General features: G+C 43.1%; 1 protein-coding gene across 1 annotated transcript in view; it reads left to right on the top strand.

Annotated features, from left to right (window-relative positions):
* LOC115645162 (uncharacterized protein C18orf63-like) overlaps positions 1 to 15,429 on the top strand; it is a 36,256-nt gene extending 20,827 nt beyond the window's left edge. Inside the window, exons 13-14 of the mRNA XM_030549545.1 lie at positions 2,899 to 2,997; positions 14,933 to 15,429. Of these exons, the coding sequence (XP_030405405.1) occupies positions 2,899 to 2,974 (76 nt within the window). The 3' untranslated portion in view covers positions 2,975 to 2,997; positions 14,933 to 15,429. The remainder of the gene's footprint in view (positions 1 to 2,898; positions 2,998 to 14,932) is intronic.
* The last annotated feature ends 2,294 nt before the right edge of the window (positions 15,430 to 17,723 follow it).

Here is a 17,723-nt window from a genome sequence, read left to right as displayed (position 1 = left end):
TTTTACCAACTTTTAAAACTTTGAAAACATACTCCTTCAGAAATTAAATATGTAGTAATGCTAATAAGGTTAACAATATCATTTAATGTAAATATTTTTTGGGGGTTATGAAAATAAATTTTCTGATTCCACATAAAAATCTTGTTAGGACATTCACAATACCATACAACCTATTTCTGGAATTTATTAATCTACTTTATAATGGTCATATAAATGAGAATCTTCTGACTGCATGAAAGCTTTTCCTATTTGATGAAGTGTATGCAGTCAATTTAGAACATCCATTTCTGCACATGTATTTTACTTAATCATAATTCAAAGAAACTTGCAGAAAATGTAAACTCTATTTATTTCAAATACCAATACATGTAATTACAGTGAAGACTGATTAATTTTATGGTTCCATACAGTCATTTCTGTTTGCGGATAATCCAGGTATGTTACAGATTGCCACCATCTCCTTAATCCAAAGTATTGAGACATTTAAATTGAGGTGCATAGCTATCAGCTTCATTGATCATGTCAGCACTTCATAAGTATCCACATAGCACTAACGAGGTATATAGTAAATGCTTTATTACATCTTCAGTGCTGACTAGTAGCTAATGCTTGAGTGAAAGGTGCATGAATTCTTGAAATGGCCCATCAGGACAGTTTTCTTCCTGCCCCAAGCTGTTAGTAGGTGGCTTATGCCCTGCAACACAAGATTTGTATAATTTATTATTTGTATCGTTTATTTTAATGTAGCTATGGATGATCTCATTAGTTATATAAATGACTCATCTTTTTTAATCCTGCTAAACTCTTGAATTCAGTAATATCCTGTGACAATAAATTCTATAGGCTAGGTATGCATTGTGTAAAACATAAAAGAAGTATTTCCTTTTACTGTTTTTAATTCTTTCTGTCTTTGTTTCACTTTTAATCCATTTACTCTTGTAGTATCAGAAAGGATCAATAGGAGCACCCAAATAACTTCTAGATACCATTCATAATTTTATGTACTTTATATCCCCTTTCATTTGTCTCCTCTCTGAATAAAACTGTCCTAACTTTTTCTCTCTCTTCTGATGGAAGTCTTTCCATAATTTTAACCATATTGTTGCCTGTCTCTGAACCTCTTCTATTTCTATTACATCCTTTTTTTTATATCTAATAACCCAAAGGAAAAGAGTATTAAATATAAAGGAATACCATCCATTTATATTGTGGTAAATATTTTCAGTAGTATTTTCAATTCTTTTTATGTTTTAACTCATAGTTTTCATTATGAGTACTTGCAAAGTGGTGGGCAGGTTCACCACCAGGGAACATAAATAAGGTCCAAACCTCAATCCTTTTAAGACACTTCTGCAATAAACACAAACAATAAATGGACTTAAAAGCACTGGAGAATAATTCCCCAAATGCTTCCCTCCACCCCCACTTTAGCCAGCCAGGAGAAAAGGCACACTTTTCTTCTTAGCTCCCCTTTGACCCAGCTTTTCCCCCAGCTCCCTTTCATACTCCACCCGGTCGCAGCCATGTGACCAGCTGGGCCCTGAAGAGGTTGCAATGCCTTTACCTTTTCACACCACCATGGCACATAACTATAAATGCTCTAGAAAAAGACACAATTATTTCAGAACCTAGAAATGTGTATGAGTATTTCAAATTATTCCTTTTAATTTACATTTGTCAACAGTAAATGTCATCTGCCATCTTGCTGCTCATTCACTTAGTTTTGTTGGGTCGCTGTGGAGTTCATCATAGTATTTTCAAGTCTTGAGTATTCTAAATAATTTTGCAACATCTGCACATATTGCTCCCTTATAATTTTTCACTTTTTCCAGATAATTAATAAGTATATTAACCATTGGTCCTAATGTGTGTTACCAGAGTTTTCAGAATCCCCAACACTGGTAACTTAACTATTTCACTCCAGGCGCTGTCAGGAATAAATCAATAGGAACACAGTCATTCTGTCTGATCAAGAATTAAATGCAAGTAAGCGTGCTCCTGTCTAAGCAGTTCATTAGATTTAACCACACACAGACATAAGCAATAGATTTAGAACATCTCAGATATTTAGCTATATTCTGAGACATTATTGAGTAATTAATGACAAGTCAGCACTGGCCAAACACCTCCCTGCTGGGAGTAAAGATGACAGGAAAAAATGTATCTCCCGGGATAGCTCCAGAGAACAGCTCCCAAGTACACTCTATTATCTAAACTTTTTGTAACCAACTTCTACAAAACACAGAAGTCATAATGACCCTTACTGGCTCATCACTTTTCCCAACTTTCAATAAACTTTTAATATCTGAGGCATCTAGACTGCAGGTTGTCCATCCACATATCTTCTTTCATTCTTAGTTATTTACTTTCCTTTCCCCCATCCCATTCTGAGTAACAAAACTGTCAGTAGTTATGACCTTGCTTCTGAAAGCCTGTCTCCAAATTAACCCTTAACTATGTGGTGTTCTGTTTCATTAATTATAGTGGCTGAGTGCACTTAATATGCCGTCAATCCAGGGCAACATATGTATCCCTGGGAAATCACTTTTAACCTAAGCACCCATCCTCTGAAAAATAGGCCCCTTTAAGGTATGTGAAGTTGAGCATTCAAAAGTCACTAGTTGCTCTTGGAATGCTTGGCCATTACTTTTGATTCAACATTTTTAAAGGATATTTTCAGCAGTTTTCGTTTTAATTTAATCTTATGTTACATACGGTACCTTATCCCCACATTTTGAACATTGTTTAATTGATCTACACAATGTATGCTTATTTTCTATTTCCTGTACTGGTCAACCAAATATCTTATATGCAGATATGACATTTGTTAGTTTAGCTGTTGGCTTAGTGTTACTCAGCACTGAGTGCATTAATTTAACTTGCTTTATTACTTGTTAGCAGAAAGAAGGAGGAGGTTATTCAAAGTCAAAGAAATCCAGAACAAGTAAGCCTGTTATCTAGAATGTGGATGTAAAGGCGCATAGAAAGAAAAATCAGGTATGTCTGTGTTACAGACCTGAAAGATTCTTCTCTTTAATGCTCTATATGTCATCTCCTATTCTTAAGGATCACAATTACTTTACAAACTGTCTGTCCAAAGATTGCCTTACACCAAGGATGGGCAAACTTTTTGGCCTGAGGGCCACATTGAGGAATAGAAATTGTATGGCAGGCCATGAATGTTCATAAAATTGGGATTGGGGTGTAGGAGGGGGTGAGGGATCTGGGGTGGGGCTGAGGATGAGGAGTTTGGGTGTAGGAGGGCAGGAGGGGGATCAGGGCTGGGGCTAGGGTGACCAGACGTCCTGATTTTATCTGGACTGTCCCGATATTTGCTTGTTTGTCCCCTGTCTCGACCAATGTTAGGTCGGGACACTGGACAATCAAGCAAAGGCTCCAGAGCCGAGAAGGGCTCGCGCCCTACCCCGCCCTACTCCTCCCCCTCCTTCCCCCATTGGATCCCTCCTCAAATCCTCACTTCCATCCCCGCCCCCTCACTGCCGTCATTGGCTCCTTCCCCAAATCCCCGCCTCTTGCCAAGCAAGCCTTGCCCAGGAGAGCGCGGGGCTGGGGTGAGTGTGAGTCCAGTACGGCCTGGCCCCGAGCAGGCAGAACTCGGGTGCGGTACCTGGAGGGAGAGTAGGGAGCGGCCCGCGGGGCCAGGCGGCGGCTGTTCTCCCCACCTGGGCAGCAGGACTCGGGAGCAGCCGCTACTGCAGCTCCCACTGCCACGGGGGGGAGGAAGTGGCCAAGCACGTGGTGCTTGGCGGCTGCAGCTCTGGCGCCCGGGCCTGAACCCCCCGAGCCTGGGCCTGCTGCGGGGACCCAGCAGCACGCACGCTGAGCCCAGCCCCTGGCCAGTCGCGTCTGGGCTGGCTGCCCAGCTGGTGCAATCCCGCGGCGGAGGCATCAGCAGCCCAGCCCCATTCCCCTGCGGGACCCAAGTGGGATGTGGGGGCTGAGGCCTACTGCCCCCACTCTGGGGCCGCCTGCGGGATTGCACCAGCTGGGCAGCCAGCCCAGACACGACTGGCCAGGGGTGGGGCGCAGCATGCGCGCTGCTGGGTCCCCACAGCAGGCCCTGGCTCAGGGGGGTTGTGGGCACCAAAGCCGCAGCCGCCGAGCTTGGCCAGGGGCCGCTTCCTCCCCTCGCGGCAGTGGGGGCTGCAGCAGCGGCTGCTCCCGAGTCCCGCTGCCCAGGTGGGGAGAACAGCCTCTGCCTGGCCCTGCAGGCTGCCCCCTACTCTCCCTCCAGGTACCACGCCTGAGTCCTGCCTGCTCAGGGCCAGGCCGGACACACACTCAACCTGGCCCTGCACCCACTCAGTCTCCTGGGCCTCCCTCCAGTGCTTGCGGAGGGAGGAGGAATCGGGGATGGGGGATTTTTTTTTTTTGCTCTGCCGCCATTTTTTTCTCCCCTGCCCCTGCCCCGCCCCCAGCCCCCCCCCGTGTCCCGATATTTGACCTGGGTGATCTGGTCACCCTAACTGGGGCAGGGGTGCGGGCTCTGAGGTGAGGCTGGGGATGAGAAGTTTGGGGTGCAAACGGTGCTGCATGATGGGATTGAGGGGTTTAGAAAGTAGGATCTGGGATGGAGCAAGGGCTTGGGGTGTAGGGAAAGGCTCAGGGGTGAAGGCTCCAAGCGGCGCTTACCTCAAGCAACTCCCCTAAGCAGTGGCATATCCCTTCTCTGGCTCCTACGTGTGGAGCGGCCCCTGACCCTGCTACCCGTGGAGCAGGGCCATGCGACTGCTTCTGGGAGCCACATGTTGTGGCCCCTGATCCTGTGCCCTGGAACGGGGCCATGCTGTGGCTTCCGGGAGTTGCATGGTGCGTCCCTGTTGCCCTGGCTGGAGCGCCGGAGTGGGGCAAGTCCCAGACCCTGCTTCCCAGCAGGAGTTCGCTTAAAACAGCTAGTGGGCCATAGTTTGCACACCCCCTGCCTTATATAAGAACCTGAATGCTGAGGTAAAATACTGACATACAACAAAGCCAGAATTCTTGGTTTCTTCAAACACTTGCAAATAAGTGGTCTTTTCATTTTGCTTGTCTGGCCTTTTCTGGCAAACAAGCTGTACATTCAATTATAAAAGATCCCTGCCCTTAGAAGTACTCAGACTTGGCTTAAACTCACATATGATTGGATACTTTTTCTTTTTTTTTCCCAAACCAAATGAAACCTAGTTTCTGTGAGTTGCTGAATGCAGTTTTTAACCTAAGTTACAGTTAAAATCACAGGACCGTATCCAGCTGAAGTTTTGTGCATCATTTCCTGTAAGGGTGAGCATGATGGCTTGGCACTCGGACAGCAATAAGTCCTAATAAAAGGACAAACTGGCCTGCCATGCAAAATATTAAAGATTATACAGTTCCACAATCAGAAGACTTAGATACCAGTGCTCAGAATGTGGGAGGTTTATGTTAGTATTAGTTTTTGAGGGAAGAATATTCTCGTACATTAAGGATGCAAAGAGCATGCTAGAAAAAGGACAGTTTTACTCATGCAGCCAGTTAAAAGTTATCAATCAAAACTTACAAGAGGGAGCAGACTCTGTGGTTAATAATCATAGAAGTAAATGAGTCCAAAATAAAAATATCAAAGTAATAAACAAAAAAAGGAAGTGAATCACATAGGTCATGGCTGGACCAAAAGTACAGTGTATACGTCAGGGGTAGGCAACCTGTGGCACGTGAGCTGATTTTCAGTGGCACTCACGCTGGCCAGGTCCTAGCCACCAGTCCAGGAGACTCTGCATTTTAATTTAATTTTAAATGAAGCTTCTTAAACATTTTAAAAACCTTATTTACTTTACATACAACAATAGTTTAGTTATATATTATAGACTTCTAAAAAGAGACCTTCTATAAACATTAAAATGTATTACGAGCACGTGAAACCTTAAATTAGAATGAATAAATGAAGATTCGGCACACTGCTTCTGAAAGGTTGCCGACCCCTGGTATACGTCATACAAACAAATGGGAAACACAGAGCCTTAAAGACAAAAACACCTAAAGAATGTTTCCTTTTTAATTCAGTTTCTGGTTTCAGCATAAGTGATGATAGCCAGGCATTCAATCTCTGTCAAGCAGTGCATTTCATGCCTATTTGTTCCCTGAGGTGGATGCATTCCCTGAAATGACATGAACATCATCAACTCTTTATTCTGCCTGGGGAAAGCCCACTCCCTAGATGAGCAAACCCTGTGTATGTAGTACCTTCAGACCTCAGGTTCTCACCCAGCCGAGTCTTTAGATGTGATATTTGGTTAGTCATTTGCCCCTGAGAAGGAACGGAGTAGTTCAGCTTCAAAAGCTGGCAACTGAGGCATGTCCCCACCAAAAAGAAAATCTGTCCTAAGAAGATTCACCATCCTTGTCTGTAGTGCTGAAGTCTGTGAGTGGCCCTGAGGCCTCAGTACCAAAGATGTTTGCTCTGAGATGTGAGATTAGCATTGTCAAAACTTTGTACTGAAGCTGATTTAAACTTTTTATTATGTGTGTACCAGTAGGGCCCTGCTTTCCCAAGCAGGATCAGGGCCACATTGTGATAAGTGCTGTATAAACACACAAAAAGGAACAATCTTTGTCCCAAATTGTTTAAAATATAATGATTTCTAAGGATCCTGTTAGTGTGTGTTCTTCCTCAGTGCTGGGAGCTGCCTAAAGAAGCCTACTGACAAATTAATCCTTATCAGTGTAGTGATGCCAGAGTGTCTGGCCCTAAAAAGTCTTGGTCTGCAACTTCTTTTTATAGTGTACTGTCCCGTTGTTGTCCCATTGTTGTACCCATGTTCAGCACTTATAAATGCTTGTTTGCATTTGACATTTGTTCTCTTGAGATTTACTCCTGAGCCTTTAAAGTTGATCATGCAGCAAATATATTGAGGTGAGATGTTTTTAAAATAAAATAATTGTTGTCTGCAGGAGGAGGTTGGCTTCGCAACTTATCACTATATAAACATTTTTATTTACAATTTCCTTACAGAAAGGGGACAGTTTTTCTGCTGATTAGGAGCCAACATCCATAACCTCCAGTATCTGTTGCAGAAAATCACAGATATGTTTCTGATTTTCTTCTCACTTTTTTGTTTTTGGAAATCAGGAGTATCTCCACTAAAGTCAATAGAGTTACACTGCTGTAGGACCAGTGTGAGAGGAGCATCAAGCACAGTATTTAATAAATCTTGTCCACTATATATAGTATCACCTTCTCTTGAGAGTGGGACTCAGGCCTTTCCTTGGGACAATAGGAGAAGTTAAAGATTAAGAGTTAAATTTAACTAACTTTGTTGAGTTTTTTATAGTTTACCTATAGTTTTGTATGACCAATATTTTTAACAATGGTTTATAGACCATTTCAGCCACTTTTAATTCATTTTCTAAGATACAAATTACATTGGGAGCTGTTCAGTATTCCACTTAGTCTTTTATAGAGGGAAGTGAATTGCAATTGTTTTCTGAGTCATAAAACTGAGGCTAGAAAGGAAGTTGGGCTTGTAGGGTAGGTCAGGAGAGGTGCAGAAGGTTCTTAACAAGGAGGGGAAAGGGTTACTAGTATAAAAGGAGTTAGAGCAATAATTATATTAAAAATAGCAGAACATATGTTCCCAAACTGCTCTGTGAATTACACTTAATTCTCAAAGCACTTTCTGTTCTTCTGCAGAAATCTGCTTTTTCACATGGAGCTGGTTTTCTTCCTTAGTTTTAGTTGCTGAATTTCATTTAAAGAAGCTTAAAATATATTAAATACTTTCAAAATATCACTTTTCATTGAAGTAATTGCTACAGATACTATAGGTATATTAGTGATTATGAATGGGAGAGAAGGGGATTCACATGATCACAAATGGAAAGGAAATTAATCTAATCAGTAAGGCTACGTTTTAGTCACAGGTAATTTTAGTAAAAAGCATGGACCCGTCATGAGCAGTAAACAAAAATTCATGGCCTGTGACCTATCCATGACTTTTACTATATATCCGTGACTAAAACTAGGGGTAGGAGAGGGCGGTTATGCACAGCCCAAGACCCCTGCTGGTGGTGGAGTGGGTTGGCAGGGCCGGCAGGCTCCCTACCTGACTCCACACCTCCCCCCCCAGCAGTAGCAGCAGAGTTTGGATGTGGGAGGGTTGGAGCACAGGATGGGGTGAGGTGGCTCTGGGGGGTGCTTACCTGGGCAGCTCCATGAAAGCGGTGACATCCCCCTTGCTCAGCTGCTAGGTGGAGGCATGGCCAGGCAGCTCTGCGTGCTGCCTCCATCCAGAGCACGGGCTTCGCAGCTCCCATTGGCCAGTTACTTACTGCTAAATTTGATTATCCAGTCCATCTGGTCATCAGCGCAGGATTTTTCTGATTTAACATTACATATGTAATTACTAAAATACATCAATTTTCCCCCCATGATGCCATTTTTGCAGTGTCTTGTTGATATTGTTACCCCTTTTGACCTAACTGACTAGCCAAATTTTGGGTGTTGCAGGTTATTCCAGTCATGGTTACCAACATTTTCAAAGTAATTTAAGGGAGATTTGGGTTGGGAAGCCCTGGAAGAGTTAAGTGAGCCTGCACCACACTCACCTTGTAGCAGCGGCTCCTTGTCTCACAGGGCTGATCCGGCTCCCCACTCCATCCCTTTCACTCTGGCTACAGTATGCACTACTGAAACAGCTTGTTATATGCCTTTCCATTAAGCATTTGCATCTTTAGAAACATTATTGCCAATATATAAGGTGAGATCTTTAATCTGAATATGAGTATTATTTCCATTTTATATTCTGTAAAAATAATTGCAAGCTGGATGCACCTATTCTTCCCTCCCACACTCAGCTAAAGTTTTAGCAAATTAAATCTATATATAGGATTGTTTATTTTAATGCTTTTAAACCTTTACTATTGCTCTAAATCTTTTAGAAATGTATGCAGGGGGACAAAGCTGTCTATATTAAATTTTCATTGCAAAGTGCATCATTTTTTGAGTGCTGGCAGAGAAGATTAAAATAACTTGCTCTTTTCTAAGAGCATTATGGTCCTCAGTCAGTTTCTGGTTTGAAAGCTGAGGAAGGGAGGAGGAAGAAGTCCCTCAAACCTATTATAATAACTGACCAAATCTCAGTGTCACAATGAACTGCGGCTCCAGCCCGTCAATGGCTCTTCCCACCTAGTTCTGACTCCAATCCAGAAGACCTAGGCCCTCCAGATCTGAGTCAAACCCAGCTTCATTCTCCTTTCTGACCTTTTCCCCCAAGCCCAGCCCAAGCCCCTTCTCCCTCCTTGCCCAACGCTGAGCTCACTGCAGGGGAAGGCATCAGACACCTCCACCCCCAGTGTGCCCTGCTTTCCCCAGCTCCACTCCTCTTGGGCTGTCCATCTCTCTCTCATATACCCACAATTCCTATCTCAGTGAATAGCAAGCCAGCATCATTCCAGTTTCACAAGGTATGCACCAGTGGAGTCACTTAATGTTGAGCTATGTGATCCCAGATGTCAGCACCAGTGACCTCCCATTCCAGTGACAACTGATGCTCTCTAGCCACAGCATGCAGGCAGAGCCTTGCCCGTGTATTCTCCTGCAATGATCTCTTCCTGGCCGTGGCAACACTGGATGACCTGTCCTGAATTCCCCTTTCTCCATTGTGGGAGATAACATTATTAAATCAAGAGTTTTTTGGTACATACCAGGAGACTTCTTCAGTCTGGTTCCAATTAGGAGAAATTGGTGAGAGTCAGGTATTTTATTTAGGCAATTTTATTTATTTACAAAGACAAAAAAGTTCTGTTTACCTGACCACAGAAGGAATCAAACAGCAGGCAACAGGGTCCTTGCTCAAAGATCCAGACCTCTTTCAGTCTGCAGGCTGATCCAAAACCTCTATCTAGGCTTCTCTCCTGGCCCAATTACCAGTACTTCTGTTACTGTCTGCTTGGCTTACTGGCTGCCTTTGTCCTGCTTTTCCCTCACACGCATACACACCTCTGCCCAAACAGTGCCCAGCAAAAGCCCTCCACCTCCATTGTTCAAATTCCTGGTGAACTCACATATGCCATGGTTTTAGGTGGGAGGTTTCTTAACTGTCTCTCACAATTGCAACTGTTACATTTAACCCATAATGACAAGGTTTAACCCAAACCACAAGAAAACCGGAAAAAAGTGCTATACAATTGACCATTACAAGGTGCTGAAGAGTGGTTTCTTCATCTCCCTTCTCCCACTTTTCTGTACAGCCAAGTGTGCCACCACCCTACCTGGTCTCCCCTGGTCTAGTGAGCCTGAGTACAATGCTGTTCCACAACCAGCGAATCTCCATGCAGCAACACAACTGGTTGTAACCTTTATGTGGGACTGTTAATCATTAATTAAATATGCACTCAAAACCAGATCTACAGAGTAGAATAAAAATGAATATAGATACCCATCCACCATTGGTGTACGAGAGCACAGAACTTCTTTATTCTCATTTTACATAATGAGAGATTGTAATTAGTACATTATAGATGTTGACTTCATAAATAGAATCCAAACTAATATTGAAGCAGAAATAGTGACATTTGCTTGTAAGTTGACAGTGTAGTTCTCTTTTGTAAATTGAAGTTTTGTTTTGTGTTTTTTGGAGTTTGAATTCTCAGAAGAGGATTAAAATTAAGGATTGCAGCTCTAATGGTGTTACGTTCTGAGGTGCAGTTCAGACCAGTGAGAGGTGTATCACCACTTGTCCTGACCTTGAATGCCTTAAAATGCTCTGCTGCTGTAGCTCCATGTCTGGATGTTCCCAGCTAGCATACAAGCATGCACTGAGCAGCCATGCTTCAATCATTCTGACTACAGCATCCTGCTTGTTACACCATAGTCACCTTCTGGACTCCCCCAGCCTTTGATACTATTAGTTAAGTGACCCCAACACCCCCCCACTCCCAAATTTCCCCAAAACTATCTGTCCATCCCTCTCCTGAAACATTCAGAGGAGTAATAAGTTCTATTGCTCCTTTAAAGAGACAAAAGCACAGAAGTTTGTTGCTTTAACTGGAGTTAATAATCACTTCAAGTCAACACAGTACTCAAACTGTGGTTCTCAAACTTATTTGATCACACCCCCTTTGTGTTTGTAGTAGTTTATGCCCTCCACTCACCACACAAGTTCATATACTGATGAAAAAATCAACGTGCAATTTTCACTAGATATTAAAAACAGTAAAGTATTGATTCAAAGAGAATCAATGATCCATAGTAATAAGAGCAAAAGCAAAACTGTGATTGTGGTCGATGCTTACAATTAAATGTGCACATTACGTCATAGCAAAGAGATTAACATACAGATGGCAATGACTTTGTATAATGGTGTGCAAGTGTCACAAAAATCTGTCAAAATGCACAGCACCATCTAGAGTGAAATGTACAGCACCATCCGTAAACGCATGACACAGTAAATGCATGGTCCATCCCAAACTACTCAACAGGCTGCAATGTCACACAAATGACTTTTCCACATCAAGAGTTAGCAGCAGATAAATAAAGAGAAGGAGGACCTGATATGTCTGCAGGAATCGTCTTTGCTAGTTATTCATTGCTGTGGGTAAAATGTGTGCAGTAAGTTTTTTATTCCTAAGGCTTCTCACACACCCCACAATACATTCTGTGGGGCCCCCCCAGTTTGAGAACCTCTGAAAAAGTAAAACAATTTATTAAACAAAAGAGAGAGGTTTTAAACGAGTTTAAGTACAAGGGATAAAGGCAAAAATGGCTACAAGCAAATAAAAGTAAAATATGCTTGCTTCTTTGAGTGCTTGCAAACATTCATTCCACTGTAGGTGTGTGCGCACACCGAGCTCAATCACCAGAAATTTTTCCCTCAGTTGTACTCATTAGGTTAGTTCTGGTGCCCCTTAGAGCCATGCACTCACAGCACCAGTATAAGGGGCCCGACCAATCCCACACCCCTCAGTTTCTTCTTACCGCCCAGGACTATCGGTGGAACTGCTCTCCTTACTATGGCAAGCTGTTCTCAGTGGTCTTAGTTTGTCTTCATTTCTTCATATTGCATATACTTAGAGTGTAAATAATTGTTAGTTTAGTTAGATAGTTGACGCTTCTCTGTCAGTGGAGTTTCATCTGTCCACAGTACTGAGGCATGTCTCGGTCACCAAGCTTTAAGCGACCTGCATTCTATTTATCTAAAGTGCTTGGGTGAGGCTCACATTGGAGATCACTGTCAGATCTCCTGTGAGTTTAAATCTTGTACAAAAAATCACTGAGAGGCCAGGTTAAAGTTCCTATTTGTGGAAGTGGCACTGAGACCTTCCTCCAAGCCAAGCCAGTCGGATTTGGAACTGAGTATCTCAGCATTAGTACAGTGTGCTCCTTCCACCATTCCCGGCACTGTTTGCAATCCCTTGGTGCCAAGTAAGAAGCATAAGAAGCAGTAGGCTAAGAGGGGACATTCCCCAACTCCAAGGAAGTCCAGGCATGGCGAACAGAGTGGAGTGCGAGCTAAGTCAGACCACTCTTCTGCCTCAGCATCACAGGCAGCACTATTGACTCCAGAATGCATGCATGCACCGTTGACTCCAGTCCCGGATGAGCTGTCAGCATCAGAAGGACAGCGCAGCAGCAGCAGCAGCACCAACACGGTGCCGTCTGCTCCAGAGACCTTCTGTTATTCTCAGTACTGCTGTCACTGGCAGTACAAGAGGTGGTGGCAACATTGATGGGCAGGAGGGAGCATGTAGCCTCCAGCTGCTGTCTGGTTCTGGATTCGGTGGTACTATCTAGAGGGAAACCATCCTTGCTGACCCTGACGCAAGCCTCCGATTTCCATCACTGGTAAGAACTACGCCTCCATGGTCCCTAGAGGAGGGCTTATCATCAGATTCAGAGGTTGGGTCGCACTCCGTCTCATCCGAGGAGTCGCCCTTGTTATCCCTCCAGTCATCCCTACCCACTGTGGACCCTGGCTTGGCTGAGTGATCACTAGTCTATGACAATGCAGTGGCCCTTTTAGAAACTGTGGGGATTGCTCCTGATGCCAGGACCCTATTTGAGATGCTGTTACTTGGTGGCCTCCAAGAAAAGGTTGCCTCCATCCTATTGGGCAGCGCCTGACCTGGACCTCAGGGAGTAGAGGTGCAGTGCAGGCAGGGCCATGGGGGAAGACGAGGGGGAGCTGGGCCTCATTGTGGAGTATAGGCGGGGCCATGGTCCAGGCACTAGTGGCACACCCACTTCTCAGGAGGTTCAGGCAGCTGTGCTGCAAAGGCAGCAGGCCAGCGCACCTCCAAAGGGAAGTGTGCCACATCCGGCAATTCTTGCCCCATTTTCGGAGGCTTAGCCTCCCCAAGCCTCTTATATCCACCGCCCATGCACGACTCCCTCCTACAATCTTTTGGCATTGGCCAGAAAAAGAACTGAGGGGACATGGGGTTGACCGGACCCTTTATACCAGAGCTAGGAGTGTCCAGCACCAAAGAAGCTGCTGGTTTCCCTTGTCTTTCTACGTGAGAGATAACTGGGACTTCTGTGCCCCTCTCTTTTATAGTCTAGCAAACTTTTGAAATGTATCCTTCTCAAAATTTAGTGCCCCTGCTGTGAGGAAAGGTGCCATGGCCTCTGATGGAGAAGGTTTCCTGATGGTTTCTTCCCCACTGGTGCTTTCTAGAATGTGCATTGATCTGTCCCTACAGCCTCCGATATGCCAATGAATGGCCACTTGACTGTGATTGCCAATTGTCTGTGGTTACACCTGGATGGGGGCGCTGGCCTTTTCTGTGTGTGGAGAAAAACCTGTTTCCCACTTCCCAGACTTATCTGGATCAAACATATTTTAGGAACATCATATAGAGGGAATTCATAACTTCACACATACAACTAACACATGCATTTTACAATGATATTAATTACCAGTGTGTTATTAGCTTTCATATTTGTACAAACATTGTTACAGAAGTATGTAGGGTGTGAATACAGAGGTATCTAGGGTCACAAATGGGCATTGTGATCTCTACTCTGTTTTCTTTAGTGTAAGTGGTACCTGGTACAAGATAAAAAAAAAGAACATTAAATACCTTTCAATACAACGGAGTCACTGTTCAAATTTCCCCTCTTGACAGTTCAAGTTAATAAGCCTCAAAAATGGATTTGCACATTTAGTTAATTATATGGGGTAAATTCCATTATTTTTATCTAAAACTTGTCACTTACAGAGATTGTCTTAAAATACCTGCTAGCAAATTTAAGCTTTCTCCCAAGCCGTTTGTCAGTTTAAAGTCACAATCCTTGTGACAATTATTTTTTGCCCTTTATCCAACCCCCCAGGCCTCTTTCCTTCTTTACTAAACTTACAAAATGCTAAATAAGTTATTCTCTTTGTCTACATAATGGCTTGAAACAAAATCACCAATATCTTTCTTGGGGGACTAATCAGATTCTAAGTTTTATGGCAGAATCCTTAACTCTCATGGTTTCTAATGAGTTTCACTTCTTTGGAATGAACATCACTATGTAAAAGATTTATCTAAGTCCAGTTGTTGATAGCTTTCCCCAGCAAATCACAAGAGAGATGGATATATACCAGAGACATTTGTGTAATTGTATCAGAATAAATGTTACTAAGATGAGATACTGTTTGGGTTTTTACTGTATGGATTATTACATTCTGTCTCCCCCAATATGCTTTTTAATACTTTGAACGCTTATGTATGAAATAGAATAAAATAAGAAACTAGTGTCACAATGCTAGCTCCTATAACTTTTTGAGGCGTTGTAGCTCAATTTTAAGTGACGTGAACGCACTCTTTCATCTTGGGACTGATTCTGTTGGAGTCTAATGTGAACATTTTGGTATATATCATTTTAGTATAGCTTTGTCAGGAACGTGTTTTTTCTTAAAGACATTTCTGATTTTGTGAGGATTCTATTTAATTGGCATTTTAATTTGTTTAGGCACAGGACAGAACAGATGTCATTGTTGGCATTTGTCTCATCGTGTGGAGAGGAACTTTTCTGCCAGAACCATAAGGAAGTTTGTTTGTTTGTTTGTTTGTTTCCATGTTTCTTTTCCACCTCATTTTTTTTCTTTTTTAATGATAAAGAGTCATCAGCATAGTTTCAATTTATCTATGCCAGTTCCCAAAGGTAATTGGGCACTTGAACAGAATCTGACTTACACACAAATTAAAAAAACTAGGGCCCAAGTAAGTCCACAGAACTGGAAGTGAAATCATATTTGTGACCGCTGAACATTAGAATGCAAAAGCACTTTTCAGATACTGCAGAACAGTCATCCCTACACAGTTCTGACTACATTTCTGCAGTGAAACAATTAAACAAGATGGGCTGCAGAGCGGTTACATTTCCTTTCTGCTAAATTATCAGTTATTGTTATATCTGACTTAGTTGCTGGGAGCTCTTACCCCATAAATGTTCTTTGTCTCCATGCACTTACATTCCAACTGATTGCCTTAGAGGTTATTTTGAATTGTTTTTATATTTTAAAAAGTGCATGTTCTAATTTTGTGCGTTCTATTATGTTACTCTAAATCCAGAAAAATAAAAGTTATTGTAGATCCAATTAGCTCAGTTTCAAATAAATTATAGAATAATCCACCATTGGTAAATTGTCATGAATATTTATCAGCCCGGGGGGAAGAACTATTAGCCCACCTGTATTAGTTAATATATTTTTTATGTGTATGATATTGAAGAGAAGAAAACTGTTGTTGCTTGGGGGGGGATGGGGACATGGGGGATGATGTTGATGCTATTGAATGGGATGTAAAAAGATAGGAGAAACAGTGCTACTGCTGCTGCTTTACCTGGGGTATGAAGGTGTTGAAATGCGTTGAGCGGTGCGTGAACTGCTGGCTCAGGGAGGCTAGCCCCCAGCCCCACCTCCTCCATGGACCCCCCTCATTGGAGGCCAGAGCTCCCCACCACGGCTGCTGGCCCCTGCCCCAGGGTGTGCCCCCAGCCCCAGAGCACCAGACAGGCAGCATGGCCACAGCCCCAGAGCACCAGGAGGATGAGCAGCGTGGCCCCAGCCCTACCAGCCCCAGAGCGCTGGGAGAGCAGGCGGCACAGTCCCAGTCCTGCCCCAGAACACCAGGAGGGCAGAGCAGCCCCAGCAACAATCCCAGCCCGGTCTGGGTCCACGGCACAGGAAGAGCTACCCACAGAGTGGGAAGCAGAAGGGGGACTGAGGGCGGATCATGGGTGGGGCCGTGGCTAGCTGTTTGAGAAGACTCAGCCTCCCCCAGCCTATGATACCTGCCATCCATGTGAGTCTCAATTCCTTCTCCCCCACCCCCAATTATGGAGTGGGGTTGCAAGAGGCCATCTTAGTTTCTTCTGTATGCCTTCATCTGCCGTGCCATCATCAGGTGGGCAGAGGACTTTCCGTACTTAATTTTAATCAAGATTGTTGGAACACAGAGCCACTAGAAGAGTAAGGCCACTGCAGTCAGAGCCAAATGGCAGCTACACGGGAACAGTGGCCAAGTCCCCAGATATTAAAGTGACAATTTCAGTAGCCCATACAACGATTTATTCTTCTTGGGCAAGCAGGCAAATGGAAACAGGTTGAAATAATCAAAAGGCATAAGAAATTAAGAGTTGAAATGGCATTAGATACTTGACAATTGCCAGTTTTCATTGCCTTCTCTTTACAGTTCTTCAGTGAGTTTTCAATTACTATGACCATGCTTATATCTAAGCCAATATGAATTCATATTTAAAGTAATATTTCATGGGGACTATATCAAATGTTTTAGTAAAGCTCAGATATATTACATACACTACGTTTACTTTGTCCACTAATTTTTCGGATCAAAAACATGATTTCGTTTGTCTGGCATGATAACTTCATAAATTCATGATGCTTGTTCGTGGTCTGTTTTCCTCTTGGTGTTCACAAATGTCAGCCAATGTGACTACTCACATACTTAAAATTAAGCATATGCTCAAGTACCTTGCTGGATTGGGGAATAGCGTTTTACAAATTATCCTCAAAGTACTACAATTAATAGGTATTCTTTAAATAATTAGAATAATAAAATTAATACATTACAGAAATTTGACATCTTAATAACATGATAGGAAGCCCAGTTTTTCTCTCATTTAAATCAATGGGAGTTATGCCATTTATTTCACTGGGAGGAGACCCAGTCCAACTTTGATTGTGTACTTAATACTTGGTTTTAAAAAACAGTCCAATTATGTACTGGAATAGCAGTTTCAGAACCCTGGGAAACTACAGGGTAAATCATTTGTATTTAAATTAATAATTTTAACTGCTTAGTCACAGCCCTGAGTAAGGAGTAGCATGTAGGTCTACTACCTCAGCAGGATTCCTGGGAGCAACTGTGACTTTTTGACACCCTTTGTGTTACTAGGGCGGGGAGAGGCAGTCCTGAACAATGTAGTTTGTGGAGAATCCATTCCATGATCAGTGCTGGTCTTTTAGAGTACCGAGTATAGCAGCCAGGTCAGGAATCCAGTCCAGGTGTTGGTTTAGACTAGAGAGTTCAGTTAGCTACAAAGGCAGAAGCTGTATGCTGTGTTCTGTGAGCTCTAGAGTTAAACTAGTGGTCTGTGGAATCTTACTTTAAAACTATATACAGAAGCCGCCTCCTAAATTAATTAGGACACAACAAAAAGAGTGCAACTTACTTCCCCCTGTACATCCAGCCAGTTCCTGGGGAAAGGAGAGCACAGAACTATGGCTTAGCCTACTTCT

Source organism: Gopherus evgoodei, chromosome 2, assembly GCF_007399415.2.
Source record: "Gopherus evgoodei ecotype Sinaloan lineage chromosome 2, rGopEvg1_v1.p, whole genome shotgun sequence".
Taxonomy (NCBI): Eukaryota; Metazoa; Chordata; order Testudines; family Testudinidae; genus Gopherus; species Gopherus evgoodei.
Note: the sequence above shows the minus strand (reverse complement) of the source record. Positions and strands in the feature narration are given on the sequence as shown.